The 24,788-nt window shown below is 36.3% G+C and overlaps 1 protein-coding gene across 1 annotated transcript in view; it reads left to right on the top strand.

The window, feature by feature from the left end:
- The window catches only part of NKAIN2 (sodium/potassium transporting ATPase interacting 2), a 516,822-nt gene that overhangs the window by 424,267 nt on the left and 67,767 nt on the right, over positions 1-24,788 (top strand). The window contains exon 4 of the mRNA XM_059842179.1: positions 18,077-18,277. Coding sequence (XP_059698162.1) covers positions 18,077-18,277 — 201 coding nt within the window. The remainder of the gene's footprint in view (positions 1-18,076; positions 18,278-24,788) is intronic.

The raw sequence follows: 24,788 nt of genomic DNA, 5'->3' as shown, positions 1-24,788 counted from the left end.
TTGCAAGTAACATGTGAGATGGCATTTTATGTAATTTGATGTAGTCAGAACCATGACAGCTTTCTTTTTTTTTTAGGTTAAATCTAGATAGCCATATCATATACTCACAGAAATATGGATCTTACTGTCCAAAGCCCATCTAGGGTGTCTAAGCAAGTGGCTGAATTATTCTGTGCATCTTCTTAATGAATATTGCTAAGTAAAATTAGTTAAATTAAAGCTAAGCAAGAGATATACATCTAAGCTGCAAGTGCATGCTGAATTTCAATGTCACAAGACAAATTTTTCCTCTTTGGGTAGTTTAGTTAATGTGAGCCAACATGCTGGAATAACTCACATGTCAGTTTGCAACATAATTATCATAATGACTAGAAGATAGATGGAATTTCAGTAGCTATTATAAAACTAAATATTCATTGGAGCAACAGCAGCATGGTTATCTAGGAAATCTCAGAGTGGGATCAGTTAAAATAGAATTAGAATTTTCTTGGTTTTAATATACAATTTCCTGATTACAGAGGGATTTATAAGTTGTACTGTAGCTTTCTGACAAAATATTGCATAGTCAGTATGACTGTAATGGTGTTGGAAGGAGGGTTGAAAGGTAAAGGTTCTGCACTGAATTTAGATGTGATAAAGGAGACTGACTTTATATACCACTGTTGGGTTGTATTTTTCCATAGAGGTGGCTGGTTCTTCTACTTTTTTTTTTCCAGTGTGCATATTGCTTATGCAAGATACTTACCCATATGATCTGTAACTTTCCTCTTCTTTGAGTTATGACAGCTCAGTTGTTTAGAACACAGTGCTAATAATGCCAAGGCCGATCCCTATGGGGCCCATTCCCCTAAGAGCTGGACTCAATGATCCTTGTGGGTCCCCTCCTCCTCAGAATACTCTGTGGTTGCAAAGTTTCCCAAGTCTCAGATTGCAGTTTTACCAGACCTGTAGTTTCCAGGCACACATATACTCCTATACTCAAATGTAACTAAAGTGAATGAAGCAAAATCAGAAATCCCATTTTTAAGAGATTTCCCATTAAATTGTAGTTTTCTTTTCAGTGATCCAATAGTGATGATTTGAGCAGCACATTAACATCAGGGAGTTTGCTAATTAGTATATTTAGTAAGCTTAACACTTTTCCTGCATCCTAAACTAAGGAAACAGGTTCATTATCTTGATAAATCAATTAAAAATAGGTTTCTAACTCTGAGATCAGCTAAATAAACTGTGGTTTGCCAACAATAATACAATAAGGAACACTTTTCTCAGATTCCATACTGATCATATTTTTTCTATCCATTTTTCAAAAAACCTTCATTTAATGAATAAAAATGTTTCAGATATGCTCTTGATAAAGAAAATATTGTTAAGTTTTTACTAAAGGCAAATGAATATACATTGCTCTGTATTAATCAGAGGAATAATACACTTCTAAGAAAGTTATAGCAGAATTTCACTAGAAAATACAAAGTATGATGGTTCAGTTCATCATTCAGTGGCAATATCAGAAACTCCATTACACAGAATTATGTCCAGAGATCCCATGAAAGTGTTCATCACTACTGAGCAAACACTGCCACTAAAGACTGATTTAGGGAGTTGCATTATTGAACAGAACATGACACTTGCACACAGAACAGGAATCATAAACTTTAATCTGCTTGTTGTCAGGAGGACATATTGCATGTGAGTCTAATGATTAATATCTAATTTGTACTGAGAAATAGCTGATATTTCCAAAGCATATTAACTCTGTGCAGGGATCAAGAACCACTGGATCTAATGCAATCCTTTGTATATTACATGAATATAGGCTGACAATTACAGCTCGTAGTGAAGGAAGTTGAAACTGGACTTATTAAAAATAAAGGCAACTGGTATGACAGCAGATAAGAAGAGAAATAATACTGAGTAGGAAATCAGGACTTAAAAGTTATGGAAATTTTCATCTCAAATTTGAAAACAGGAAAATAACTGTCAGATTCATACAAGGAAAGCTGAGCTTCTACACATGGTTACCTGTCTCACTTAGTACAGACTAAATTAATTACAGGTTAGCTCACCTTTGCAAAATCTAGGCTGTATCAAGGACCATTTCATTCGCAAGCAGATTTTAATTTAAAGATCTAAAATCAAGTGATATCATGTTTTAATATACTGAATAATGCATGAACCAAATATACTCCATAATACTGCAAGCTACTGCAACATTTTTCATTTGTGTTGCTTTTTTTCCTGTTTCTGAGACTTTAAATAACTGATAATTTGCTTTCTTTGCAGCAATTTAACATTTGTGTTCAAGATAATGCTGTCAAAAAACACAACAAAAATCAGGTGCATTAAATTTCCATATTGTCTCCTTTTATTCAGTTTGTAATTTCAGTTTGCAAACCAATTTCTCTTTAAAGAACTAGGTAAAAGTTAGCTGCCTGTAATTTTTTTTTTTTTTGCTCCTTTATCAACTCTGTGATGCCAAACAAAAATTCCATAGAAAGTTTTGATATTACGCACAGAGTATCTCTTATTTCCGGTTTTAGGGTGGGATATAAAATATCATTCAGAGAGCTCAGTGTTCCAATCGGGAAGTTTTGAAATTTGGATATTGAATCCAAAGCAGTACATTTATGGCAAAATGATGGCAGAATCCTGGGGACTGCCTACAGCACTGCCACAGTTCCTGGAGCTCACAGACACCCATAAATCAACTATTTAGTTGATTAATTCAGGAATCAATTTTCTAGTACTGCAGACCCCCAGGAACTTTTTCTCAGAGTCCTCAAATTTCTCATGCTGCATGAGTTTGTAGCCGTTTAAGGTCAAGTTCCCAAAAACCTTCAGGAGTTTTGGAATCATAGGTAAGTGTCAAAGTGAATAATCTTCTTAATTTTCAAGTAGAACTTCAGTATTCTTCCAAAGGAAACGCCACATTATATATTTAACTAAACCAATTATTTTTTGTTATTCATGAAAGAATTTCCAACAGATCAAATATTTGCTCTAATACCTCTTATTTCTAGTTGAAGTGCTGTTTTAGCACATCTATCTGCAGAAAATATGCATCTGGCTCACAGGTCTTATGTATATGCATACACATATAATTATTTATTTTTAATCTGATTTCTTTTTATTTTAGAGTAGCCATATTTCTGGTTTTTTTTCTTAAGTACATGGAGTTGAAATGAATGCAGATATGTACCTTTGGATTAGTGACTTGAGCTGCTCTAAAGCCAAAGGACTGTAAGGCATGATTCACCTCATGCTGAGGAAAACCTCCACACCTTTTGAGATTACTCATACCCTCACAAAGCTCTTTCTGCTCCATTGCTCCATAGGCAACTAGCTCAGAAGTAGACAGCCAAAGCTAGGGAAATGCATTCCAGCTTTTACAGGTCATACGCTGTTTCAAGAGTGCCACTGCATGGACTGTGCATATTGTATTTTGTTATATCCTATCAAGAGCTGGGAACCTAAGAAAGAAGAAAATTTTTATAGCCATTCCCTAAAAATTACTTCTATAAACAAGGGGTTTTTTCTTGCATTAAAACTGCTCATATCTCTTAGAAAGCTCCAGGGAAAAGTCTTATATTTAAATTCAGTTATGTTTATGCGTTACATGTTGGGTACTTCCAATTATTACATTAAATATATCAAATCTCAGTGGGATGACTGGTGATAAGTGTTACATATTTATAAATATTATGTATTCCCAGAACCGTGTTTTGGGTTATTAGAATCATAGATTCATGCTGATGAATGGCTCAGTAGGTCAATTAGTACATGTCATCAGCCTAAATATGCATGAATACATGATAGAATTCAGTCTGTTTTGTTCTTAAAAGCCAGTAACAATAGATCACACAGACTCCCAAGTCAGGTCTCTCCAGTCTCAGGTCTCTCTTTACCTCTCCCTTGGCTTCAGAAACTTTCTCCCCAACGATCTAACTTGTATTTTCTTTGCATGTCCTTGCCAGGCAGTCGAGTTCCTGGGCCAGTGACAAACTACCCCCATTACAGGCAGGGAAAGAGGCTACTCACTTCATTCCAACAGCCAGTCCTGCTCCCAGGCTTCTGAGCCAGGAAACCCCAATTTCTCTTACCTTTCTTCACAGATATAGTTTTCAGACAACTGCTCATTCTAGTCCACAGTTTTTCTTGAAGTCCTTTAAGTTGAAACCCTGCCAATACTAGAGAGAGTTTGTGCTGTGATAGCTTTCCTCTTCCTTGTAAGAGAGTGACATCCAGAATTTTGCTACCCATACCGTGTTTGTATGTTTAGTTATTTCAATACAAATGTACTTTTCAACTTGTCCTTCCTGAATAGCACTTTATAGGAAAAGTCTGAGGTTTCTCAAGATGATTTTGAATGCCAGTCCTTTCCTCAAATGTTCTTGCAATCTCTCAGTATCATATACAAGCCTTTCCTCTTTTCAATCATTCACATAATAATTAAAATATTGGGCCCAGAACAGATCACAGTATATCATCATTTCATATTTCTTTCCATTATGACTGTAAACTACTGAAATTTCCTTCTGGACATAGTTTCCCCTTTTTTGCAGACTATCTAATGGGTAAGTCAGAATAAAAATTTTTTGACATTGTTGAATTGTTTGAATTGTTAGTCTCATATGACATTCACTTCAGTGTGCTAAGGAATCACAGTATATTTATCAAAATCAGAAGGAAAATCATACCCAAAATGAAAGAATACCCATATCACCATCAATAAGGAAAGATATATTAATGGGTCCAAATATATATAAAACATAGTAATGCCTTGGGAAGTGTTTATCTGAATGCCAAGTCCCAGTTTAACAAATATAATCACACATCCTGTGAAAGTTTCATTAATTTAATGGAATTGTTTCCAGTTTAAAAAAATAATTTAAAAAACATGAAGTTATCTTGGATTAAGCTGTTAGTCTCTGCAGGTTAAACGACTAAAAAATACAGGAGAGCTTAATGATGGAGTTTTACAGGATGCTGTGTGCTCAGCCCAGGCAATAAAAAATTGTATATAATTAACACTCTATTGTAGTGCTGAGGCATACTAAGGCAGAACCAAGGATTTTGTCATTTCCTAACCTTTGAGGACTTAAGCATGTAATTTTTATTTTCATTCTTTACTCTGCCATTCGTTTTTGATATTAGGTTATTTTTTGGATTTAAGAGATGTATGCCTTTAATGTAATAATACTTCATAGATTCACCTCTCAGATTAAATTAAAGCATTTGGTTTAGATTGCTACATTCTCTGGGCAAATTCAACTCCCAGTGAAGTCAGAATTGCACTAAAACACATGGTAGAAAACTGCTGTGATCCTGGGAATTCAGAGTAGCATTAATACTTCTAATGCTTTTCTTCAGGAAAGAAAAAAATCAGTGATGTTGATGTAAAAATTACGTGTCCTTGTGTAAACAAAAGACACCTCTCACAGTTATTTTATGAGAGTTTTACTCCAAAGAAAAAGAGAAAGCACATGTGGTGTACTACTGGCATTTCACAGTGAAGTGATTCTGTAGATTCTGAAAAAATGAATTATTTATTGAATTTTATATATTTTTCCATTGGGCAGATATACAGTTCCTTGAAAATATTTTTTACCTAGGCTAAATTTAATAAATCAGACATGATATGTTTATTCCTTGACTAAAAAGAATGAACTCTGCTTCTTTGAATTCACAGCATTTTTCAATATTCCTAAGCGCCAGGAAACCAAAGAGCTCCTTGTATTACTCTTCTGCCTGTGACTGTTCTATTGTAGTACCAACTTTCCAATTCCAAGTAATAAAAGCATTGATCTTCTAACATCTTGGCAGTGGAGTTCATCTAATTCTGCATTAGCACTAAACACAAACAAAAAATTTAGTATAAGCAGCCCCAAGAGATGCTTCAACCAGATTCCTCCATTTCCCTGGGCTAAATCAGCTCCTCAAAACTCAATTTAAGAAACTGACACAGACACTAGAGTTAGAATGGTAAATCTACTCCCCATCAGTTTCTTAAATAAAGTTTTCAATCACTGATTTGGTCTGCAGAGAAAGAGCTCTGGTCTAGGTACTCCTCTCAATCTATACTCATTAAAGGTCATTATTCCCAATGTTTCATCTTAATCCTGGCTGGAAGTTGGAGGGTCTTTGAGTACAGAGCTGGATATTGAAGAGATTTTCTTAAGTATATTTTAGCTAGCCAGTAGGAAATGCTTGCAAGTAAAATATGAACACTGAAGAACTGTGATATGATTCAAAAGGAATGGAGGCAAGAGGGAGAAAATATCTTGAAATAAACTTCCTGAATTTTTGCACACTTACATTTCTTTTTGTTCCCAAATACAGTGCTTTCACTACTACCATGGTCCCCAGTATCTTACAGTAGGATTTTGAGAGATACCCCATAGATATTCATGCTGCAGGAAAACAATCCATTCTATAACCAGGGGGGTTGGGAATTTTTGTTGATTTGGTTGGTTGATTCATTGATTGTCTGAGTTTTATTTGTTTTTCAAAGAACTGCAACAACCCTTCTAAAGCCTTCAAGGAAAGACATGTTGAATCACAAAATTATTTATGTTGGAAGGTCACCTTGTGTAACCCTCTTCTCAAAGGAGGGCCAACTAAATGACATTGTTCAGGTGCTGTTTTGGTCATATTTTGGATATTAAAAAGGATGAAGCTTTTACCTCATTTCTGGGCATTCATTCCAGTCTTTGGAAATTCTCATGGTTAAAAAAAAAATTAAAAACAATAAGAATTTTCTGTGTTTCAGCTCATGTTTGTTTTCTCCTGTCTTTCTGCTGTGGACCTAGGAGAGGAGGCTGCCTCTGCCTCCCCTAAGCTCTCACTTTCTGTGATTATGGGCAGGTGTAGCATCCTCACAAGCCTTCAGCTATTCATCCTGAACTGGCCTCACTCCTTCCCCCTCTCCTAGAATGTCCTGTGCTCTGGCCCATAACCAGTTTGGAAGCCTTTGCTGGATTGGTTCCACTCTGTGTGTGTCTCTCTCAGACTGGGAAGCCCAGAACCGGAGCAGCCCTCCAGGTGTTTTCTCACCAGTGCTGAGCAGAGATGAAGAACCACATTCCTGAGCCTGCTGGTGACACTCCCGCAACACTGCCCAGAAGTCTTTGCCCACCAGCACTCTCAGGTTTCTTTCTGCAGAGCTGCTCCCCTGGCAGTCAGTGTTCAGCCACAGAGAAAGCTCCATTCTCTCTGAAAAGGGAGCAAACTGCTGATGGTCCTGTCTGAGAGCAGAGCCAGGGACCCCTCACAGTCATTCAAACACTCTTGGGCACTCAGTGTTATATTAGCTGAAAGCCAATCTTCCCTTTTCCACAGCCCTGGGAGATGGAGCAAAGCATCCAAACGTTAGGGAATCATCCAAACATAAGTTCCGTACCAGTGCAGCTGACAGCTGACATGAACAGTCAGTGAACTGTCATTAAAACACAGCTGATCTAGGAATTAATATTTAAGGATGCCTGCCAGGTACTAGATCCTACTCTTCAATTAACAGGGCTTACTGTGTTGTCTTTTCTAAAATATCTCTTATACCTTTGTTTAACATGTGAAGAAAAAAGCAGTTTGATTAGATTTTAATCAGTCCATATAATTTCTCTTTATATAAATTTTAATTTATCTCTTTAAAATAGAATAAAGTTTTTGCAAGACCGCCCTGAAAAATATAAGACCAAACTGCATTTGCTTTGTCATTAAGTAACATATCTTCTACACTCTACCTTCTATATCTTCTACAAACTATCAGATGAAAATATTTGAATCTAAGAGAGAAGAGTCTAAAATAATGGGAAACAAAAGCAGATGTAAAGAGTTTTAGAAAGAAAGAGTTTGATATCTGGAAAATTACTTTTTACCACCTAATAATACCATCAGTTCAAAACTGTAACCCCACACACCTAATCTGCATATTTTTCCTGCATCTTATGTATACGATATATATAGTTATATGTGGTGTGCAAACTGGTGCTAAGTATGAGATTAGAAAAATAATGGATCTTTTTGTTGAGGTGACTTTGCCATCTTCATTTAGGTGTTCTTGCATTATATGTAAGAACACAAATATTCTTATATAAGCAGGTAGTCCTCTTAGGCTTTAGCAGCATTACATGCCACAACAGGCAAAAAAGAGATGTGCTATCCATCTGTGGATTAGTACTTAGCTGGTTTAAATGGCTGCAGTTTCTTTTGCACTACATGAGATGCTTTCCTGCATACTAGCAAAAATATGCAGCATGGTATCATAAGATTATTCCTCAGGGGGTGCTTTTAAAAATGTAATAAAACCCATAAATTTATCCAGAGTTTTTCACTGAGTCTTTTTAAATGGCTTTGAATTGTCCTTAGGAGGCTGTGGTTTACTGCAGTGGTGGAATTGTCACATCATAGCAGCAGCTCACAAGAGGAAAGGACACCCACTGGAAAAGTTTTGCTAATGTCAGCTTGTTGGAGATTATAGTTTGTTTATTAAAATCATGCAGATGATTAAGTTTCTTTTCATCTGTTTCCATTAGATTTTTAATGTCAGAATAGAAGTTTATTAATGGCTTATTTTTAATTTCTGATTCAAGGATTTGAACCATGTCCCCTCCACTGGATACATGGGACTGCTAATATTTTCCAGTTTGCAAATGCAGACTAAGCACCTCAGGTATGGAAAACTGTAACATTTTACAATGAAAACGTTGAAACACATTTTCCACAGTGTAGTTAGTTTTCTTGTCCTTTTCATTTTGAAAACAAAAACTAGCTAAAAATGGATTTCATCCATTGTAGTCTCATTATTCAAAATTTTTTCCAACACACAGATTAATAACAAAACAACACAAAAAAAAAAAAAAAAAACAAAAAAAAACCAAAAAAAAACCCTGAAAAATAATTATCAGCTTTAGGATAGAAGAAACTGTGTTCTTTGTTTCTTAAAATTAGTTAAAATAATTTTCAAACAGAGGAAGCAGCCAATGTACAAAATATCTATAATTCTCTCTGTGTTCGAGATAATTTAGATCTTCTTATTTCTGTCCTTAAATGACAGTATTGGATAGTCAAATTATTTTTAATAAAACTAATCTGTGGTCCATGGTGAGTGACATGATATCACACCACAAAGAGAGAGAGCAATTTCACCTACTGCTAAATTAATTAGTTCATGTAAATTGAAAAGAGGCTGATTTATAAAATCTGATATAGCCTTTAGGTATTCTAATAATAACCATCATCACCTACAAGGACATGAATAAACACTTTATGAACTGAAGTTTATCAGAGTCGTGTAACGTGTTCCTGTGACAGATACACTTTCATTTAAAAAAACAAATAAGATCTTTCAGACAGGAGCTGAAGGTGGCTTTTAAAGTCTGTTGGATAGGTATAGGGTTAGGCAAAAGTTTAGCTCTGGCAAAAGGAACTCTTGCCATCCATTGAAAGCATTGAAAACTGTGACACAGGTTTTCCTATGTCATGTGATGGATTGCAGCTGTGCAATTCCTTAAAACTGGTGAAAGTCGTACTGAGCAGTAAAACGTGCTAAACTGATGGTCAGAAACCTTAGATATTCAGCAGTATTGCAATAGAGACTGTTACATGCAGGCTTTGTGCACTTCATGCTGGGCATGTATCAGTGTTTCTGCAGAGATCTGACTTTTGTTTTACTGGCCCAAATTTGCAAGTTACAATGAATGTTGCACAGCTTCAGATCTAAACCTGATGCTGTAGGTGATGACATCTGTCAGCCTGGTCAGTAGTGGAATAAGTTATAGTGAAAGAGCCTGAAGTAGCTGGTGCTGTACAGTTATTCCACATCATTTCTCAAACAATGCCCAAGGGCTATGTGGAGAGAGCCCACACTTCTCCTTCTGTGCTTCCTGATAATCACTTGTGCTGCTCAGCATCTAGGTTTCAAAACAAGCTTTTCAGAGTCCCTCAGGAATATTTACCACTCTGTTACAACTGGGTCCTTTTTACTGACTTCAGAGGAATTTAAACCATTGGATATTTTAATTTGCTCTGAGAATGCAAATGGGTTGTGAGAACAAGCTATGCTTTTTAAGTTGATGCTTTAGCTCCTTGCAACCTCCCCACAGAAGTAAATCCTTTAGAAAATATTCACTTTGGAATAGATGTGAATCAAACTAAGATTACTCCACATTAATTTTTAGTCATTTTCTGACTTATCTAGGCTTCATTTTAATCACTCTGAGATGTTAATGCTTATAAAATAATCACTGACTAGAAATGCTTGGGCTTTAGAGCACAAGGTACACAACACATATTTCTCCTCAGCCTCATGTTTCATGAACCCCACCTGTGTTACAATATTCTCAGGTTTCCTAACACTGCTTTTGGTACAGCAATAGCATTTTTGGGATAGCAACACCATTTTTGGGGTTTTAGAGCTCTGACCAAAGGCATCTTACTGTTTCCTGAACACACTACAGGCACTAGAAAATTATTTCATTTTAAAAATTAATTTAAAAAAAGGAAACAGAAAACATAAATTTATCACTGTACACATGCATTTTGTTTTACAGAACCTAACACTAAATAATAACCAACACCAGAAGACACTGAACAAACTGCATCAGCTGGAATTCTGCATACATTCTATAAATTTTCTGATGTTTACATTCCACATCATACACTTCTGCATCCTTCCTTACTAAATGTTGGGCCATGCTAAATTTTTTTCCGTGGACAGAGATGATCAAGCGAAGTATTTTGGGGATGGTTTGGTAACTTGGTAAGCCACTTATCCTAAAAAAGAAAAGAATTTTAAAGAAATTAATTTCATGCTGCAATTTTAATCAAGTCCTAGACCTTTCTGTTTTCAGCCTTCAGAATGGTGACTCCAGCTCAGTGAAAGATTTGCACAGTCTTTTGGATGCAATCCAAGTATAAGATGTCTTTTCAATGCCTAAAGATTTTTGATTTTTATAAATTTTTTCATATACTTGTAGCTTTGTAGACTGTTAATAGATGTTTATATATCTTGCAGTAGTTTTCCTGCTCTTTCTCTCACATTTTAGAGCAATAAGCTATCACTTTCTAAGACATTCCTGAAATTCTGTTTAGTCTTATTCTCAAGAAGACAAATTCTAACAAGGACACTCTGTTTTGCACTAGAACTTAGAAGACATAGCAAGAAATAGGGCAAAAAAGCCCCTGGAACAACTCCAAAGGACAGACTCAAGGGTGGGTTGCTGGGGCAACTATTCTGTTATTGGATGTACCAATTAGTCTTATAAAATTTGTAGTAAATCAAATGTATGCACGTGCAGAGCCATACTTGTGCTCCTGAAATCTTGCATTAAAGATCTGCTTTTCACATTATCACTCTTAATATTGTTTGGAAAGTTTTTGTCTTTTATAGGCAACACTTGTCCTTAGAGGGGTTTTATTTAGAATTAAGAGGTTATGTATATTTGTGTCTGAAAATTCTAAGCACTATTGATCTGTTTATTTGCCTGGGTAAACCAAGAGAGAGGCATACTTCCTTAACTGTTTAAAAAAAAAAAAAGGGGGAAAAAACAGTCCCAAGAGAGTAATGAACTAAACATCTTTAGAAGCATTATGCCTTACTCATAAAAAACTGGTACTAATATATTGTGAAAATTGTGTAATCATTTTCAGTTCAGTACTAATAACCAGGGTTTGGAAACCTATCAGAACATTCCCTTCACTTCTAAAAGCAAGCCAGAACCATACTGATCTTAGTTCAATCATAAAATTCTTTGCCAGTTTTGTTTCATGGGACATAGATGAGATCTGGTTATCCCAAGGACAGAACCATATAGATCACCTGGAAAACTGTCCATTGTACACTCACATTATCAGAACTTGGGTATGTCTTTGTCAGAGAATGGCAATTTGTCAAAACAATGTATTATATTTAACTCAATTTCCTTAAACAAATTTTCTCAATTCCAGAATGATATCCTTGATTACTGCACAGTGTGAAATAAATAAGATTCGACAGAGTTAGCTCCTACTGTGGGATGTGAGTACCTATAGTTAGCTTTCTATTTCAGTGTGTTTTATCCTCCAGAAAGTCATTTTCCAAGAAATTACAAAAATTATGCTTCTCAGGATCTTCAGTAAATATGTATAATAGCTAAATTAAAATTTATATTTGACTGCAACTTCCTAGTCCTCGTGATAAATGACATTGGGCTGCTGTGAAAGGCTAAATTCGCATGTTCTGCACAAGGAAAAAATCAACAGATCTTAGTCCAGATCATTCTAAAATTATTTGGTTTAAATATGAAAAAATATTCATGGAAGAGTTATATTCATGGAGCAGAATAATCATGTTATCCTAGCAATATAAACTGAAGTTTTTACTTCCTTTTTGATTGTATGTACATTGAAGAACTAATTAGATAGAAATTTTTTGAAGCATGATGTTAATAAAAAATGTTTATGCCACTGAAGTAATTAAATTAATATTCTGGAGCCTTGCAGGTGTAGGTTTTTTTTTTTAATGAGTAGAAACAGAGCAGATTAAAATTTTTAGATTTTTCAATGTACATATTAAACTACTAGAAAAATATGGAGCTCTAAATTAATATAACATTAATTGTAGCTTTACTAATTTCAGAAGATAATTGACATGTATGATATAACAGAATAATAATTGACAATGTCAAGCTCTGTATAGCAGTGCCTATGCTTTTTGAGGATTATTTATAGTATTTTATCAATATAATATTCTAGTTTAATTTTAGAGAAGAAAATCAGGACATCTGAGTCATCTCTTTCATGCTGGGAACTTTATAATTAAATCCTTCAGAAGTACGTTGGTACACTGGAAATCACTTAAAATACATTTGTAGCATTTTAAACTGAGAAATAGAATACTGAGAAAAGCTATCAGGGGGACAATTTTTGCCATTTTTAATTGGTGAGCTTCAGAAGTATATCAGTCAGGTGTATTCAAACTGGTTAAACCTTATCTGATTAATGACACATAGGTACATCAGATTCTGTAACCAATTTTCAATTATACTAGTACAAACTGGTTTTACAAAAGGAAATTAAAGAAGAGAATTCCAGCTTACTGAAAAAAAAATCAAATGAAAGGGAAAACATCACACATATACAAAAAATTAAGGAGGAAAAACCCAATTCAGATGCAATGAAATAGAAAAAAATAATCTTTAAATATCCATTTTCCTTACAGATTTATACAATAATTATTTTCTATATATAAACTTTGAATTTAAAAGCAAAGGAAAAAAAAACCCACACAGCTGACAAGCTCTATTTTGGTATTTCAGTGAGGAGAGTTTTTTCTTTAGACAGGAAAAAGTCTGCTTGCATGAGAAATTGGTACTGCCTGGTGGGAGTTAGTTTTAGTGGAAAAGTGAGATAACAGAGGGAAAAAAAACGCCTGTAGAGGCCTCAGTGCATCCTAGGCATCCAGAACTACAAATGCTTTCAGACCCTGATCTTTTATCACTGAAACTTCGTGTGATTGTTCACTCTCCAAGCAGCCGGTTCTTGCTAGTTTGAGTTTGATAAATGGAGCAAGTGGTTACACGTTTGTACTCGACAAAAGATGTACAGAAGCTTGGCAGGTTTGCACAGATTTCAGCAATTCCTAATTAGAAAAATAGAAGAAATCATTTCCCATGACACAGCAAGCCACAACCATTGAAATCAGTACAATTCAACTTCCCTGAGTCTGGGAGATCTCCTGGACTTCCAAGGAGAATCACCCTGAACCACTCCTGCCTCTTTTTTCTCATGGCACTGTTTGGAATTATCTTCTCTGAGGTGCAACCAACAAAAATCATTGAAACAGTAATATATTGTAATTTCTGCAAAGAGACAGTGCACTTACTAGTTTGTGCTAGTGCTAATACAATACACAAAGAGCTGTCTTCCTTTTAAGCACTGCTCTCCTCCTGCTGTGTCTGATTACAAAGAAGCTTTTATTCTTTTTCTGGCAGCTTTTACAAAGCTTTATGTTGCTATGGTCTGTTATCAGCTGTCCTCAGCCAGAAAATGCTGTGTACTGTGCAGTTGACCTCCAAAAAGGTTGCCATCTACTGTATTAAACATAGGCACCAAACCATCACAGCTCAATTTTTTACCAACTAAGCTGAAATAAAATTACAGATGTAATTTGAAGATGTCTCATATCCTAATCTCAGAAATCTGAGTCTCTGAGACCTCCAAACTTCAAGAGTTGTCTAATCTAGCAATACTTTTCCTGACCACTACAAATATCAAGACATCTTCAGAATGTCAGCAAAGATGTCCTACAAAATGCTTTCCTTTGGGCTTTTTTCTTGATGAGTATCAAAATCTACTTTAATGCACCAATTTTCACTAAAAAGCTTTACAAATACCAGCAGAATTTGCAAAAGCAGCCCAGTGATTGGCAATAAAGCCCTTACAGATGTATTTCTGTGTCCACAAAGGAAGCAGCTGTTTGTTGAATTTAGGATAATGAAATCTTCCTTGACATACAGACTTTGAACAACAACATATTGGCTTGCCCAATGTGTATCAACAATTCTTGTTAGTTTTCATAGCTTCAAGGCTTATCAGACCATTTCTCTGCATTTCCCTGAACAAAGTTTGAGCCACAGATGTTGGAAGGGAAACAGACAGCAAATACACCAGAGAGCATAATAAATCCCCAGCTTCCATTGTAGACTTTGTCTGTGTCCACTAAAACTGTATTCAAACAGTGAACAAAGTAAATAGCTAGCAGAGTTTGCCCAAAAATAGCTCTGAATGCTGTCAGTAGAAGAGATGTTAATGATAGATACATCATCCCCTTCTTGGATTCCACACTTCTAAAACGGGATTCAATTCCTTAAGTGTTTTCTCACTAAGAAAATCTTTTTTCATAAGCTGGGTGACCTTTAATACTGAGCAACAGGAACTGCTCTGCTAATATGGTTGCATGAAAGGGGACATGGCTTGAAGGTTATAGGCAAGTTCAAAGCATACCATAACAATTTATACCCGAGATTTAGCTGTGCAGCAGCTTTTTAGTTAATAGGCTCCTTCTATGCTTATTCTGATCCCAGATATCTTGGGGATAGAAGTTTGCAAGGTTTGACTTACATGTTGACTTCTCAAGATTTTATTTCATTGTCATTCTTAATCCAGCCAAGTTGGACCTGAGACATGAATGGTGTCTAATCTTACACAACCAGATTTCATGTTTTATTGTTTTGCTTTCTGAAGTTGATCTTTTTTCTTAACTGGCTCAGTACATAACAAAAGTAACAACTGCTTTTCAAAAGCCTTCTCAATGACATGATTCAAAGTTCTTTAAGATTTGAAGCTGTGTTTTGCAGTAGGATTATTGATAATATTTCATTATTATTGTTATTATTTTTGTTATTGTTATTATTTATTAAGGAATACAACATTCCTATGCTAGGGATCAGATCTATTTTAAGACCAAAAAATACCAGAATTGTAATTTACTGATTATTCAAAGAAAGAAATAGAATATAAGTCTGCTAAATATCTATAACTTTTTCACTGGTAAGCACTCAAAAACTATTCCTGAACAAAACAAATCCTAATCAAAGCATTCAACTTAACTGCCAAAAGATTATTTGAATGCAAAGGAGTAGTGTAAATTTGTAAAAAAATCATCTGAGGATAAATTCAGGGATAGAAGAAGGCTAGATTTTGTGAAGTTTCTATTTACATATGTAATCTTAAATATTTTAATGTGTAATTATATTTCCTATGTAAGTTGGAAATTTACTTGTGCTTTTAACTAATAAAGTTTTTGATTATTGAATCTGTGGTAAGCAAAATTATCTGCCCCTAGAGAAGTTATACTCTACACACAGAGCTCAGTTTTGATCCATTTTCGTTTCATCAGGCAGATGCATAACATACTCAGTTCCTGCAAGCCAGTTTATCCCTTTCTTTTTCAAGGAATACATTTTTCATCCCTAGTCTGCATTTTGTAAAATATATTTAGTCCATCACGATTCTTCTCAAGGTATTGCAAATGCTAAAATATAAATAGACAATGAGTCCTATTCATTTGTGCTGCATCTCTGATAAGAGATTAGAGGTTTTGAATTTTCCATGGTAACTAGAATGGCTGAATTTTTCTTTTGACAATAACATGATGAATTCCAGTTTCAGTCATTTAGGAATAAATCTATTACTTTAAGCAAAGTTACTCCAAAGATGTCTATTCTACAACTTCTTACACCAAGTGAGAAGACCAGTGTTCTACTTGAGGGGATGTAGCAGCCTTCAGAAAGAAAAATAATCTTCAGGCTTGGGTGAAAGGTAAAAATTCCCATTTCCAGGAAAAACATGGCAGACACTTTCCAGTGTCTATGGCTTTAGTAGGGAAGGATCCAGAGAAAGGAGATGGTTCTTGGGGATGAAGACTTTACCCATACATCAATGTGTATATTTGGGCACAATTTGCATGGTTTATAGAAATGTTTGCTGTAGCTTTGATCAAAACTAACAAATGCTTGAAGTTAGTTGTATGATGAAGCATTTTAAATTTTCTCCTGCAGCTCACTATTTGCTGGATTGGACTGTTGTGGGAATGAAGAGTGATTATTCATTGCAAACATATTTAAAGTCCTTCCTGACATATGATAGCTGTGTGTGCTTATGCAGGGCAGGGATTGATTTTTTTTTAAATGTAAAAAATTCCATACTTTTGGTACAAACTGCAAATCTGAGAAAAAACATTAAGCTACACTGCAGTGTCAAGTGCAGTCACAGATCAATTGACACATGACACTATCCAAAACCTTGCTGGATAGAGTTACCTCTTCATAAGTTAGTGAAAAAAGGTGAAATAAGTGGGACTGAAAAATTGCTTTTTTGAGGGGAGGGAAATGTGAATACAACTTATCTTCTACAGAATAGCATTCTATTATTTTGGGCACGGTAAGCCTAATTAAATAGTTGCATTTTAAAATCTTTATGAGAATCTTAATTATTAATGACATCAACAGGCTGGAAAAATGTAGGTTAGGTGTGGGGAGAGTTTGGCTCTGCAAAGACATTACTTAAAAGCAATTTTTTTTGCATGACTGAGCACATGTGCACACAGACTAGATAGTCACACTTTACAACGAGGTTACATCTATAAATTATTTATAAAATGTTGGTAAACACTGTAGGCTATTACCGAATCCACAGAGTCCATAGTTTTGTTATAGCTTTGTGTAACACCCTCAAGTAATGTGCAACCACATATAATTTATGAAAGTAATATCCGTAGTATTGTTTATGATGTGTATTAATAATTTATTAATCCTTTATGAACTATTTATAAATACAATTCTAATGGAAGGCATGGCTGACTAGTTACTCTATCACACTAGCTGTATGGGAGTCAAAGGTTGCACACCTCTGCCCCTTCTTCTTACCTAGTCCAGTAGGCTTTAGACAAGGCAACACTCACTCTTTCCTTACAGGATCCTAGGAAATTAGAAATCAGAGAGAGGCATTGCAGCTTTTCCATCTCTCTATTCCGCAGCATTTTATATCACTGAAGCTTGACTCGTGGAATTATACCTTCACAGAATAATTTTGGTTGGAAAAGAGATTTGCCTGCAAGCAAATGCACAGGATTCTTCAATCTTCTCCAATATTTCAGTAGAGCTACCATAGGTCTCCTTTGCTATGTCCATGAGAAAAATCTTCTTGCAGATGATGTGTGTATATTGAAGTGTATGAAGTGTTGATTCTGGGGGATTCTTGTATAGTTTGGTACGTCAGACCAACAAAACATGGGCCATCAATCCTTATGGTATCCACTGGAAAATGGGCAATCAACAGAAATGGGTGCTATGGTCTAGGCTGCCATGATCTCTAGGAATAGATCCTGGCTTGCAGGATTATTTTTCTGCTCCAAAGCATTTCTGCCTGACAAGGTACAGCTACTTCTGCTTGCAGCAGGCAAGCTCCACTAACTTTCATGTGACAGCACAGTTTTATTGCAGCTATTTTCTTCTTTATGCATGCTGTGAAATCCCTTGCTGAGGCATTGGATACCAGAGTACCATCCCCACACATTTATTCTTCTCTTGCTCTTCTGCAGGAAACAGATCTCATTCTGACCTTTAACATCTCAATGCACCGTTCCTGGTGGATGGAGAATGGGCCAGGCTGCACCGTGACCTCAGTAACCCCAGCACCGGACTGGGCACCAGAGGATCATCGTTATATCACTGTCTCGGGGTGTTTCCTTGAGTATCAGTACATAGAAGTGGCTCACAGCTCTCTTCAGATCTTCCTTGCAGTAAGTGTTTACAAATAACTTCAATTCCACCACCTTTTCAGGATTTCTTCTTGTCTTTACTGGAACAGTGGATGGTTGTGGCATTCACTCACAAACCCTGGGTTTAGGTCTTAGTTTAGTTATGAAACTCAGTTGTCATTCAGCCAGTTCAAAATAGCTGCATGCAAAAATTTCCAACATACATATTTATTATTGAACTAAGAACAACTGACGTGGCACACTCTGTTTTCCTGATACTACAATATATAAGTTTTGACGTAATAGTGAGTTACAGCTATTGTTGTGAAAGCCAAATTCAATATGAAATTGAATACAAAAGACAAACCAACAATAAAAAATAGATTCATTGATCATTTCACAGGACTCAAACTCATCAATTTGTCTTTAGCTGTATTAATTGACACTAGACTACAATGGGAGAGGTTTTCCCTCCCCTGCCCTCCTAAAAAAGTTACACTTATATGAAAATCAAAACACAAGAAATTAAACCTTTTTTAGGAGTTCTAGAATCCATTGTTGCACTGCAGAAAATTTATAAGGGATGAAAACTGTTTGCCTGGGGGACAAAATGCATAATGGAGCTCACAGCTATCCAAAAAGTGGTCAGCTTTTCCATCTGTCTATTCCCCAGCATTTTACATCGCTCATGCTTGACTCATGGAATTATAGCTTCATAGAATAATTTTGGTTGGAAAAGACCTCTAAGATCATCAAGCCCAACCTTTAACCCAGGACTGCCAAGCCCAACACTAAAGCCTGCACTTAAGCAACTCATCTACACATATTTTAAATATCTACAGGGAAGGAAACTCCACCATTGCCCTGGGCAGCCTGTTCAAGTGCTCAACAAACCTTTTGGTGAAGAATTTTTTCTTAATATCCAACATAAAGTTTCCCTGGTGCAAGTTTGATTTCCCTTCAACCAGACAAGGATGCCATTGGCCTTCTTGGCCATGTGGGCACACACTGGCTCATGTTCAGTCAGTGTTGACCAGCACCCCCAGGTCCTTTTTCAACAGGCGGCTTTCCAGACACTCTGCCCCCAGCCTGTGGCAGTGCCTATGGTGGTTGTGACCCAAGTGCAGGACCTGGAACTTGGCCTTGTTGAACTTCATACAATTGGCTTTGGCCCATTGATTCAGCCTGCCCAGATCCCTCTGCAGAGCCCTCCTACCCTCAAGCCTTCAAAAACAGATAACCAGGCTATTTTTTCTGCCTTTTTTTTTTTAATTTAATGAATGATGAACAAGAAACCCGAGGTATATGTAGTTCAAGCTCAGTTCTGTTACTTGTGTGCCCACATTGAAATAGAGCTGTGGTTTTGAATAAGCTCATTCTTTTCAAGTCAGAGTAATGGTTCAAAATAACAAGCCATTAGTAATCTGCTAGCTGTATCTAACTACATCTGTGTCATATTCCCAGTCATGTTACTCTAAATGTGGTTATCACAGGTAAAGAGCTGCACAGCATAAGTATGGGTCAGTTTACAAAGTTTGTGCTTGACAACTGTTTACATCACTTTCACATTTCCCATCGTGGCTATTTTTTTTCCAATAGAAATGCTAGTGTAAATTCACTCCCATATTAAATGTGAAACAGAGGAATTAACTGGTAAAGTTCAGTGACATATAGCAGAAAGAAAGAAGAGCAGATACTGTTTGTGTCAGTAAAATTAATCCACAAATACAGAGGTTTATATCCAAAATGGAGACAGAGAAGTCCTGTTACTTTATTTGAAGAAAGGGAGACGTCATGGGCATTTCCCATTTGGTCTCTCAAATTGTTAGAGAACTCAGCCTCCTTTTTATCTTAGTTTCCCAGCCACATTTCCCTCTATCTTTCCCCACTGGCTGAGGTACTTGAGAGGTACAGACTTTTTGAATCTCCTAATATCTAAGACCCCTTTCTAATATATACCTCCCCCCTTTTCTTTTCCTTGTGTCAATCAATGGAATTCCTATGGAATTGCATTGTCAGTGGAGTTGGACTAAATGATTTCCAGAGGTCCCTTCCTGTTCTAACAATTCTGTGAATCTGTGATTCTGTATTTCCATGGAACAGCTCCCTCATTTCCTTCCCTCCCCAGTTCCTGGTCAATATCATAGCTGAATCTTCAAAGGTGAGATCTTAGCTTCATCACACTTTGACAGCAACAGCTATTTAAGGGTTTGCTGATAAATGTAGGAAAAATGCATAATTTTGGCCACGACTAATTCAATGTTCTTGTTGGAAAGAACTAACCTTTAATGTAGCCTGTACTTATATACTCTCCACCAGGCACTTCTCTCCCAGGGAAGTCTCATTTATAGAGCTCCCAAGCCTTGAGCATCTGATCCATCCAATATGCTCTGCACGGACCACAACTCTGCCTGTCCTTATGTCTACAAATTACCAAAATGAACTGGTCTAGTGATGGCATGACTCATATACTCATATGCTTCAGACAATAAAGTGTCCTTGTGTGTTTAAAGGTTATTGATTCTTGTTGCTTGCATTAGAGAAGCTATTTCATTTTCAGGCCTACTGGGTTATCAAGGATAGATATACTTAAATGACTGATCTCTGGAGAGAATTATTCCAGGTAAAGAATGAGGTCAGTAGTACTAATGGGGATTTGATTTGCTGCTATTTGAGCTGCATCCTGTATAGTATCTGCAGAGTGGAGCCTGACTGAAACTTCCTACCTCTAAACTATAGGAGGTATAGCTGCCACTTCACCATGGGAAGGGCAGTGTTTGGGAGGGACACAGTTCAGGTCACACACCACTGTTAATCTTGGCACATCGTGTCAGGGCTTAAGGTAGTCATTGGCTCTGCATGTAAAGAGCATTTGCATCCCAGCCTTCTGCCACATAGCTGAAAGTTTCTCCTGGCACTCACAGTTTCTCAAGCACTTACATATATCAATGTCTAATTCTACCTACAGAGACTACGTACAATTTCTTCATTTCCACAGTTTGTTGAACTCTTGTCTTCTAAGAGAAGGTGAAAAGTTTTTCAGTTCAGGCCCTGAGCTGCCGTTCAGGTCAGAGGGCTCTACTTCCAGATCTATCACAATGTTCTTTTGAAATCATTTCATCTCTCTGTGCCTCTTTCAAGGTGCGGAAGAGAGAGAAAAAGCATGCCTAAATTTTTTATGTTCATTTCATAAGACTCTGTACCATTTGCCTAGATAGAGATCTTTTAAATCTTTCAAAAAGCCCCTAGATATGCAGGACACCCAGTACAGGAAGGTCCCTGTGTGGTACAAAGAAATTATAATGTTAACTGCATTTCATACAGAAATTGAGCTCAGATTCCCTGCATCTTTCTTTTGTCTTTGTTTTACTCTTTGATTATGCATGACCTGCCCTCACTCCCACAAGTCTGTTCTTGCAAAAGTCAACAAATTAAAACCCATTTGTAGATCAAAACTCTGAAAAGATGCAAATTAGAGATCAGCCTTGGAGATAAGTGTAACAGAATTACAAATCTATTCGCCAACACAGGATTAAAAGTATTTAGTATGCTTGTCTTTTACTTCTCGCACACTCAAAAATCTATTGATTTTAGTGGAGATAAGTGCCTGAGTTATGGGAATAAGACAAATGTGAAGGCACTGTCTTAGCCAGTTTGGGTTTTAGTTATATAGCCCCTGAAAAGATTAACTGTGTGATATTATTCCAGTAAAAGAAGTGGAAGAAAGGCAGTTCTTATGTACTGCATCTGCATTATTGATGGTAATTTACATACCGAATAAATAAAACCATAAGTAAACTCTTACATAAAAGTATTGACCATTTTCAAAGTGATCCTGTCCACTGACTTTTATGTGCTATATATTATTCTGAATTTCTTTTTGTTCCTTCCTGTATTTGTGCTTGAGTATATGTTTCATGCAACCATTAAAATTATTATTTCATGCTTCAAAATCTGTAATATGTAATTACCCATCTGTAGTATTTACAGTAAATGTATACTGTTTGGATTTCTGCAAAGTCTGCATCATGCACAATACCTTTCAAGCCCTGATGCTGTCAGATTGATTTAAAACATCATGAAGCATAACTGTGTTATTAAGATGCACTAGTACAGCTCTGAAGTTAGGGAACCAGCATCAAAATCTCTGCTCTGCTGCAGACTTACCATAAGACCTTTGGCAAGGTGCTTAATTCATGCCAATTATTGTCTGTACTATACAAACAGTGGTTCTTAAATATTTCAGAAAGATGCTGCCAGGACAATTCCATTAAACATTGCAGGTAATCCAATATTATGGAAAGGTGGTCTGTGTATGTATCTAAGCACTTAGAACAGTAGAATAGCATTAATGTTCCCTGCTTCTCTAAAGGATTAATAATTAGAATAGGATAGTCTTAAAATCTTTAATATTTGCAAAGCACAGGTGGCATTAAATACTTTCATGCCCGGGTGGAGAGATAGGAGTACTCAGTAAAAGTGTACTTTTCCAAGAATATATTTACTGTACTATCTACCTATGTTTTAGACCTCCATGCTCAAATACATTACTCAGAGTCTAACACTTAAAGGCTCTTAATTTTGCTGAGGAAATATGATTGGGAAAAAAAGCAGTGGTTCCCATCCAAAAGAACTAAACTTTGAAGTATAAAACAAGCCAGCCAGCCCATATAGAAAGGACAGGAAAAGATAGGAAGACAGAGAGGGAATATGAGTTTGAAGTTTCATTGGACCTCCTCTTTGACAATTGTCAGCTTTCCTGTAGGCATGATAAAAAAGTCCTATGATTCAGAATGAGTAAACTTCTGCTAAATTTTTATCTGCTGGAAAATTATCCTAAAAAGCAGAAAAAGACAGAAGTGTGTGGAAGTCTGAAATTTAGGAATTAGCTGACAAGAAGCTGGTGTCTCATTAGCAGCGCACTCTCATACTGACAGGAGGGGACAAGCCAGATGTGACAGGCCACAGAGAGTCTTGCAAGAGAATGAAGTAGTTGAATTTCACTGGATGAAACTAAGGAGAAGAAGTGAAGGTTTTAAAGCAAGCGATGGAAAAGAATCCCAGCAGTGGGCATTTTCAGGAGCAAGGAGAAGAGGCAGGATGCTCCTCAGAAGCTGAGACTCACAGAGTGAGACATTAAGAGGATATAAGCAGGACACCAAAGGTTAAAGAGAGAGCTTGTAAAGCTCTGGTATTTAGAGCAGAAAGAGAAAACAAGCCTTCTGCTAGGGAAGTACATTCAATCTCTTTTTTTCCCCTTGTGGTATTAATTTTATTTTTATTTGGGAAGATATTGATAATACCTGAGCAGAGAAAAAAGGCAGAACATCTTCCAGATACACCAGCAAATTATAGAGCAAGACTGAAAGACTCAGGCAGCAGATATATCAGCAGGACAGACTGCATGATACAAGGAGAGGCAAAACAGCAAAGGCAGGGGAGATGTGGAAAGTAGTCACAGGAATGCATGGAAAATAAAAGCTAACTAATAATTTCATTAGGAATGAGGCAAACAGCCAAAGAGTGTTTCTGTATGTCCCAAAATATTAATGAGTGGAAACACCACAGAGGTTTGCCCTGGCTAGTCCAAACTGAAATTCTAAAATTAAACAGGCAGGTCCCTTTGACAGAGCTGCAAAGGAGTATTCTGAAAACTTGTACTGTATTAACAGCCTTCACTGTGCTCAGATGCATAATACTCATCTTTTAGGAAGAGTGACCATTAATGTAGCCCTTGTGTTCTGCCAATAAACCATCATATTCCATTCCTCTGCTCAAAATGCATACAGTGTGATATGCTGGGAAAAAACAAAGTGCAGCAAAGCTCTTGCAAAACATCAAATGCAGCAGTAAACCTAATGCTGTGTTCCTAATTTTCCAGTCCTTCTTATCCAATATAAAGGTTTTCAATTGTGCAGGAAGTACATCTTGCACATATAAGCCCATTCTTAGATTTGTCCTTGATAACTTTGTTCCTGCACCGCTCTTCTGTCAGCAGCCTCCACCTCTTCTTCATGCTTATACACATACATGTACTTTGCACATCAGCTGTCTCTTCCTGTGCTTCTAGAGTGGTGAGAATATTTATATGTGAGTAAGGAGGTGAGAGCTCATGTAATTAAGTTGTGACTCTTTGAACCTAATGGAGAAAAATAACATTATTTAATTAAGGCAAAGTTCTTTTCTAGGGCAATACAGCGGTCGAAAGAAAATTGATTCTTAATGATATAGATTGGTACTTAAGAAAGTCTTTTTTAAACTGTGGGACTGGGCAAAATCAGCACAATGTGAAGAGGGTATGAATCATTATAAAATGTTAATAACACTGTCTTGCCATGTTAGCAGACAGGCATCAGGTTCAGGCATCTTTGACATTGGCTCAGAGCACAGCATATTGCTGCTTCTGTGTTTGACAATAATGCTAAAGTATATGTCATTAGTATTTTGAAGGAATGCTATAAGAGATTTTTTTTTATGTCTGTATGTATTATCTATTATTGCTTCTATCAAATTTTACCTGCCTTTCTTCACTACTTTTTGCAAAAAACTGTAT

This window comes from Haemorhous mexicanus, chromosome 3, assembly GCF_027477595.1.
Source record: "Haemorhous mexicanus isolate bHaeMex1 chromosome 3, bHaeMex1.pri, whole genome shotgun sequence".
Lineage (NCBI taxonomy): Eukaryota > Metazoa > Chordata > Aves > Passeriformes > Fringillidae > Haemorhous > Haemorhous mexicanus.
Note: the sequence above shows the minus strand (reverse complement) of the source record. Positions and strands in the feature narration are given on the sequence as shown.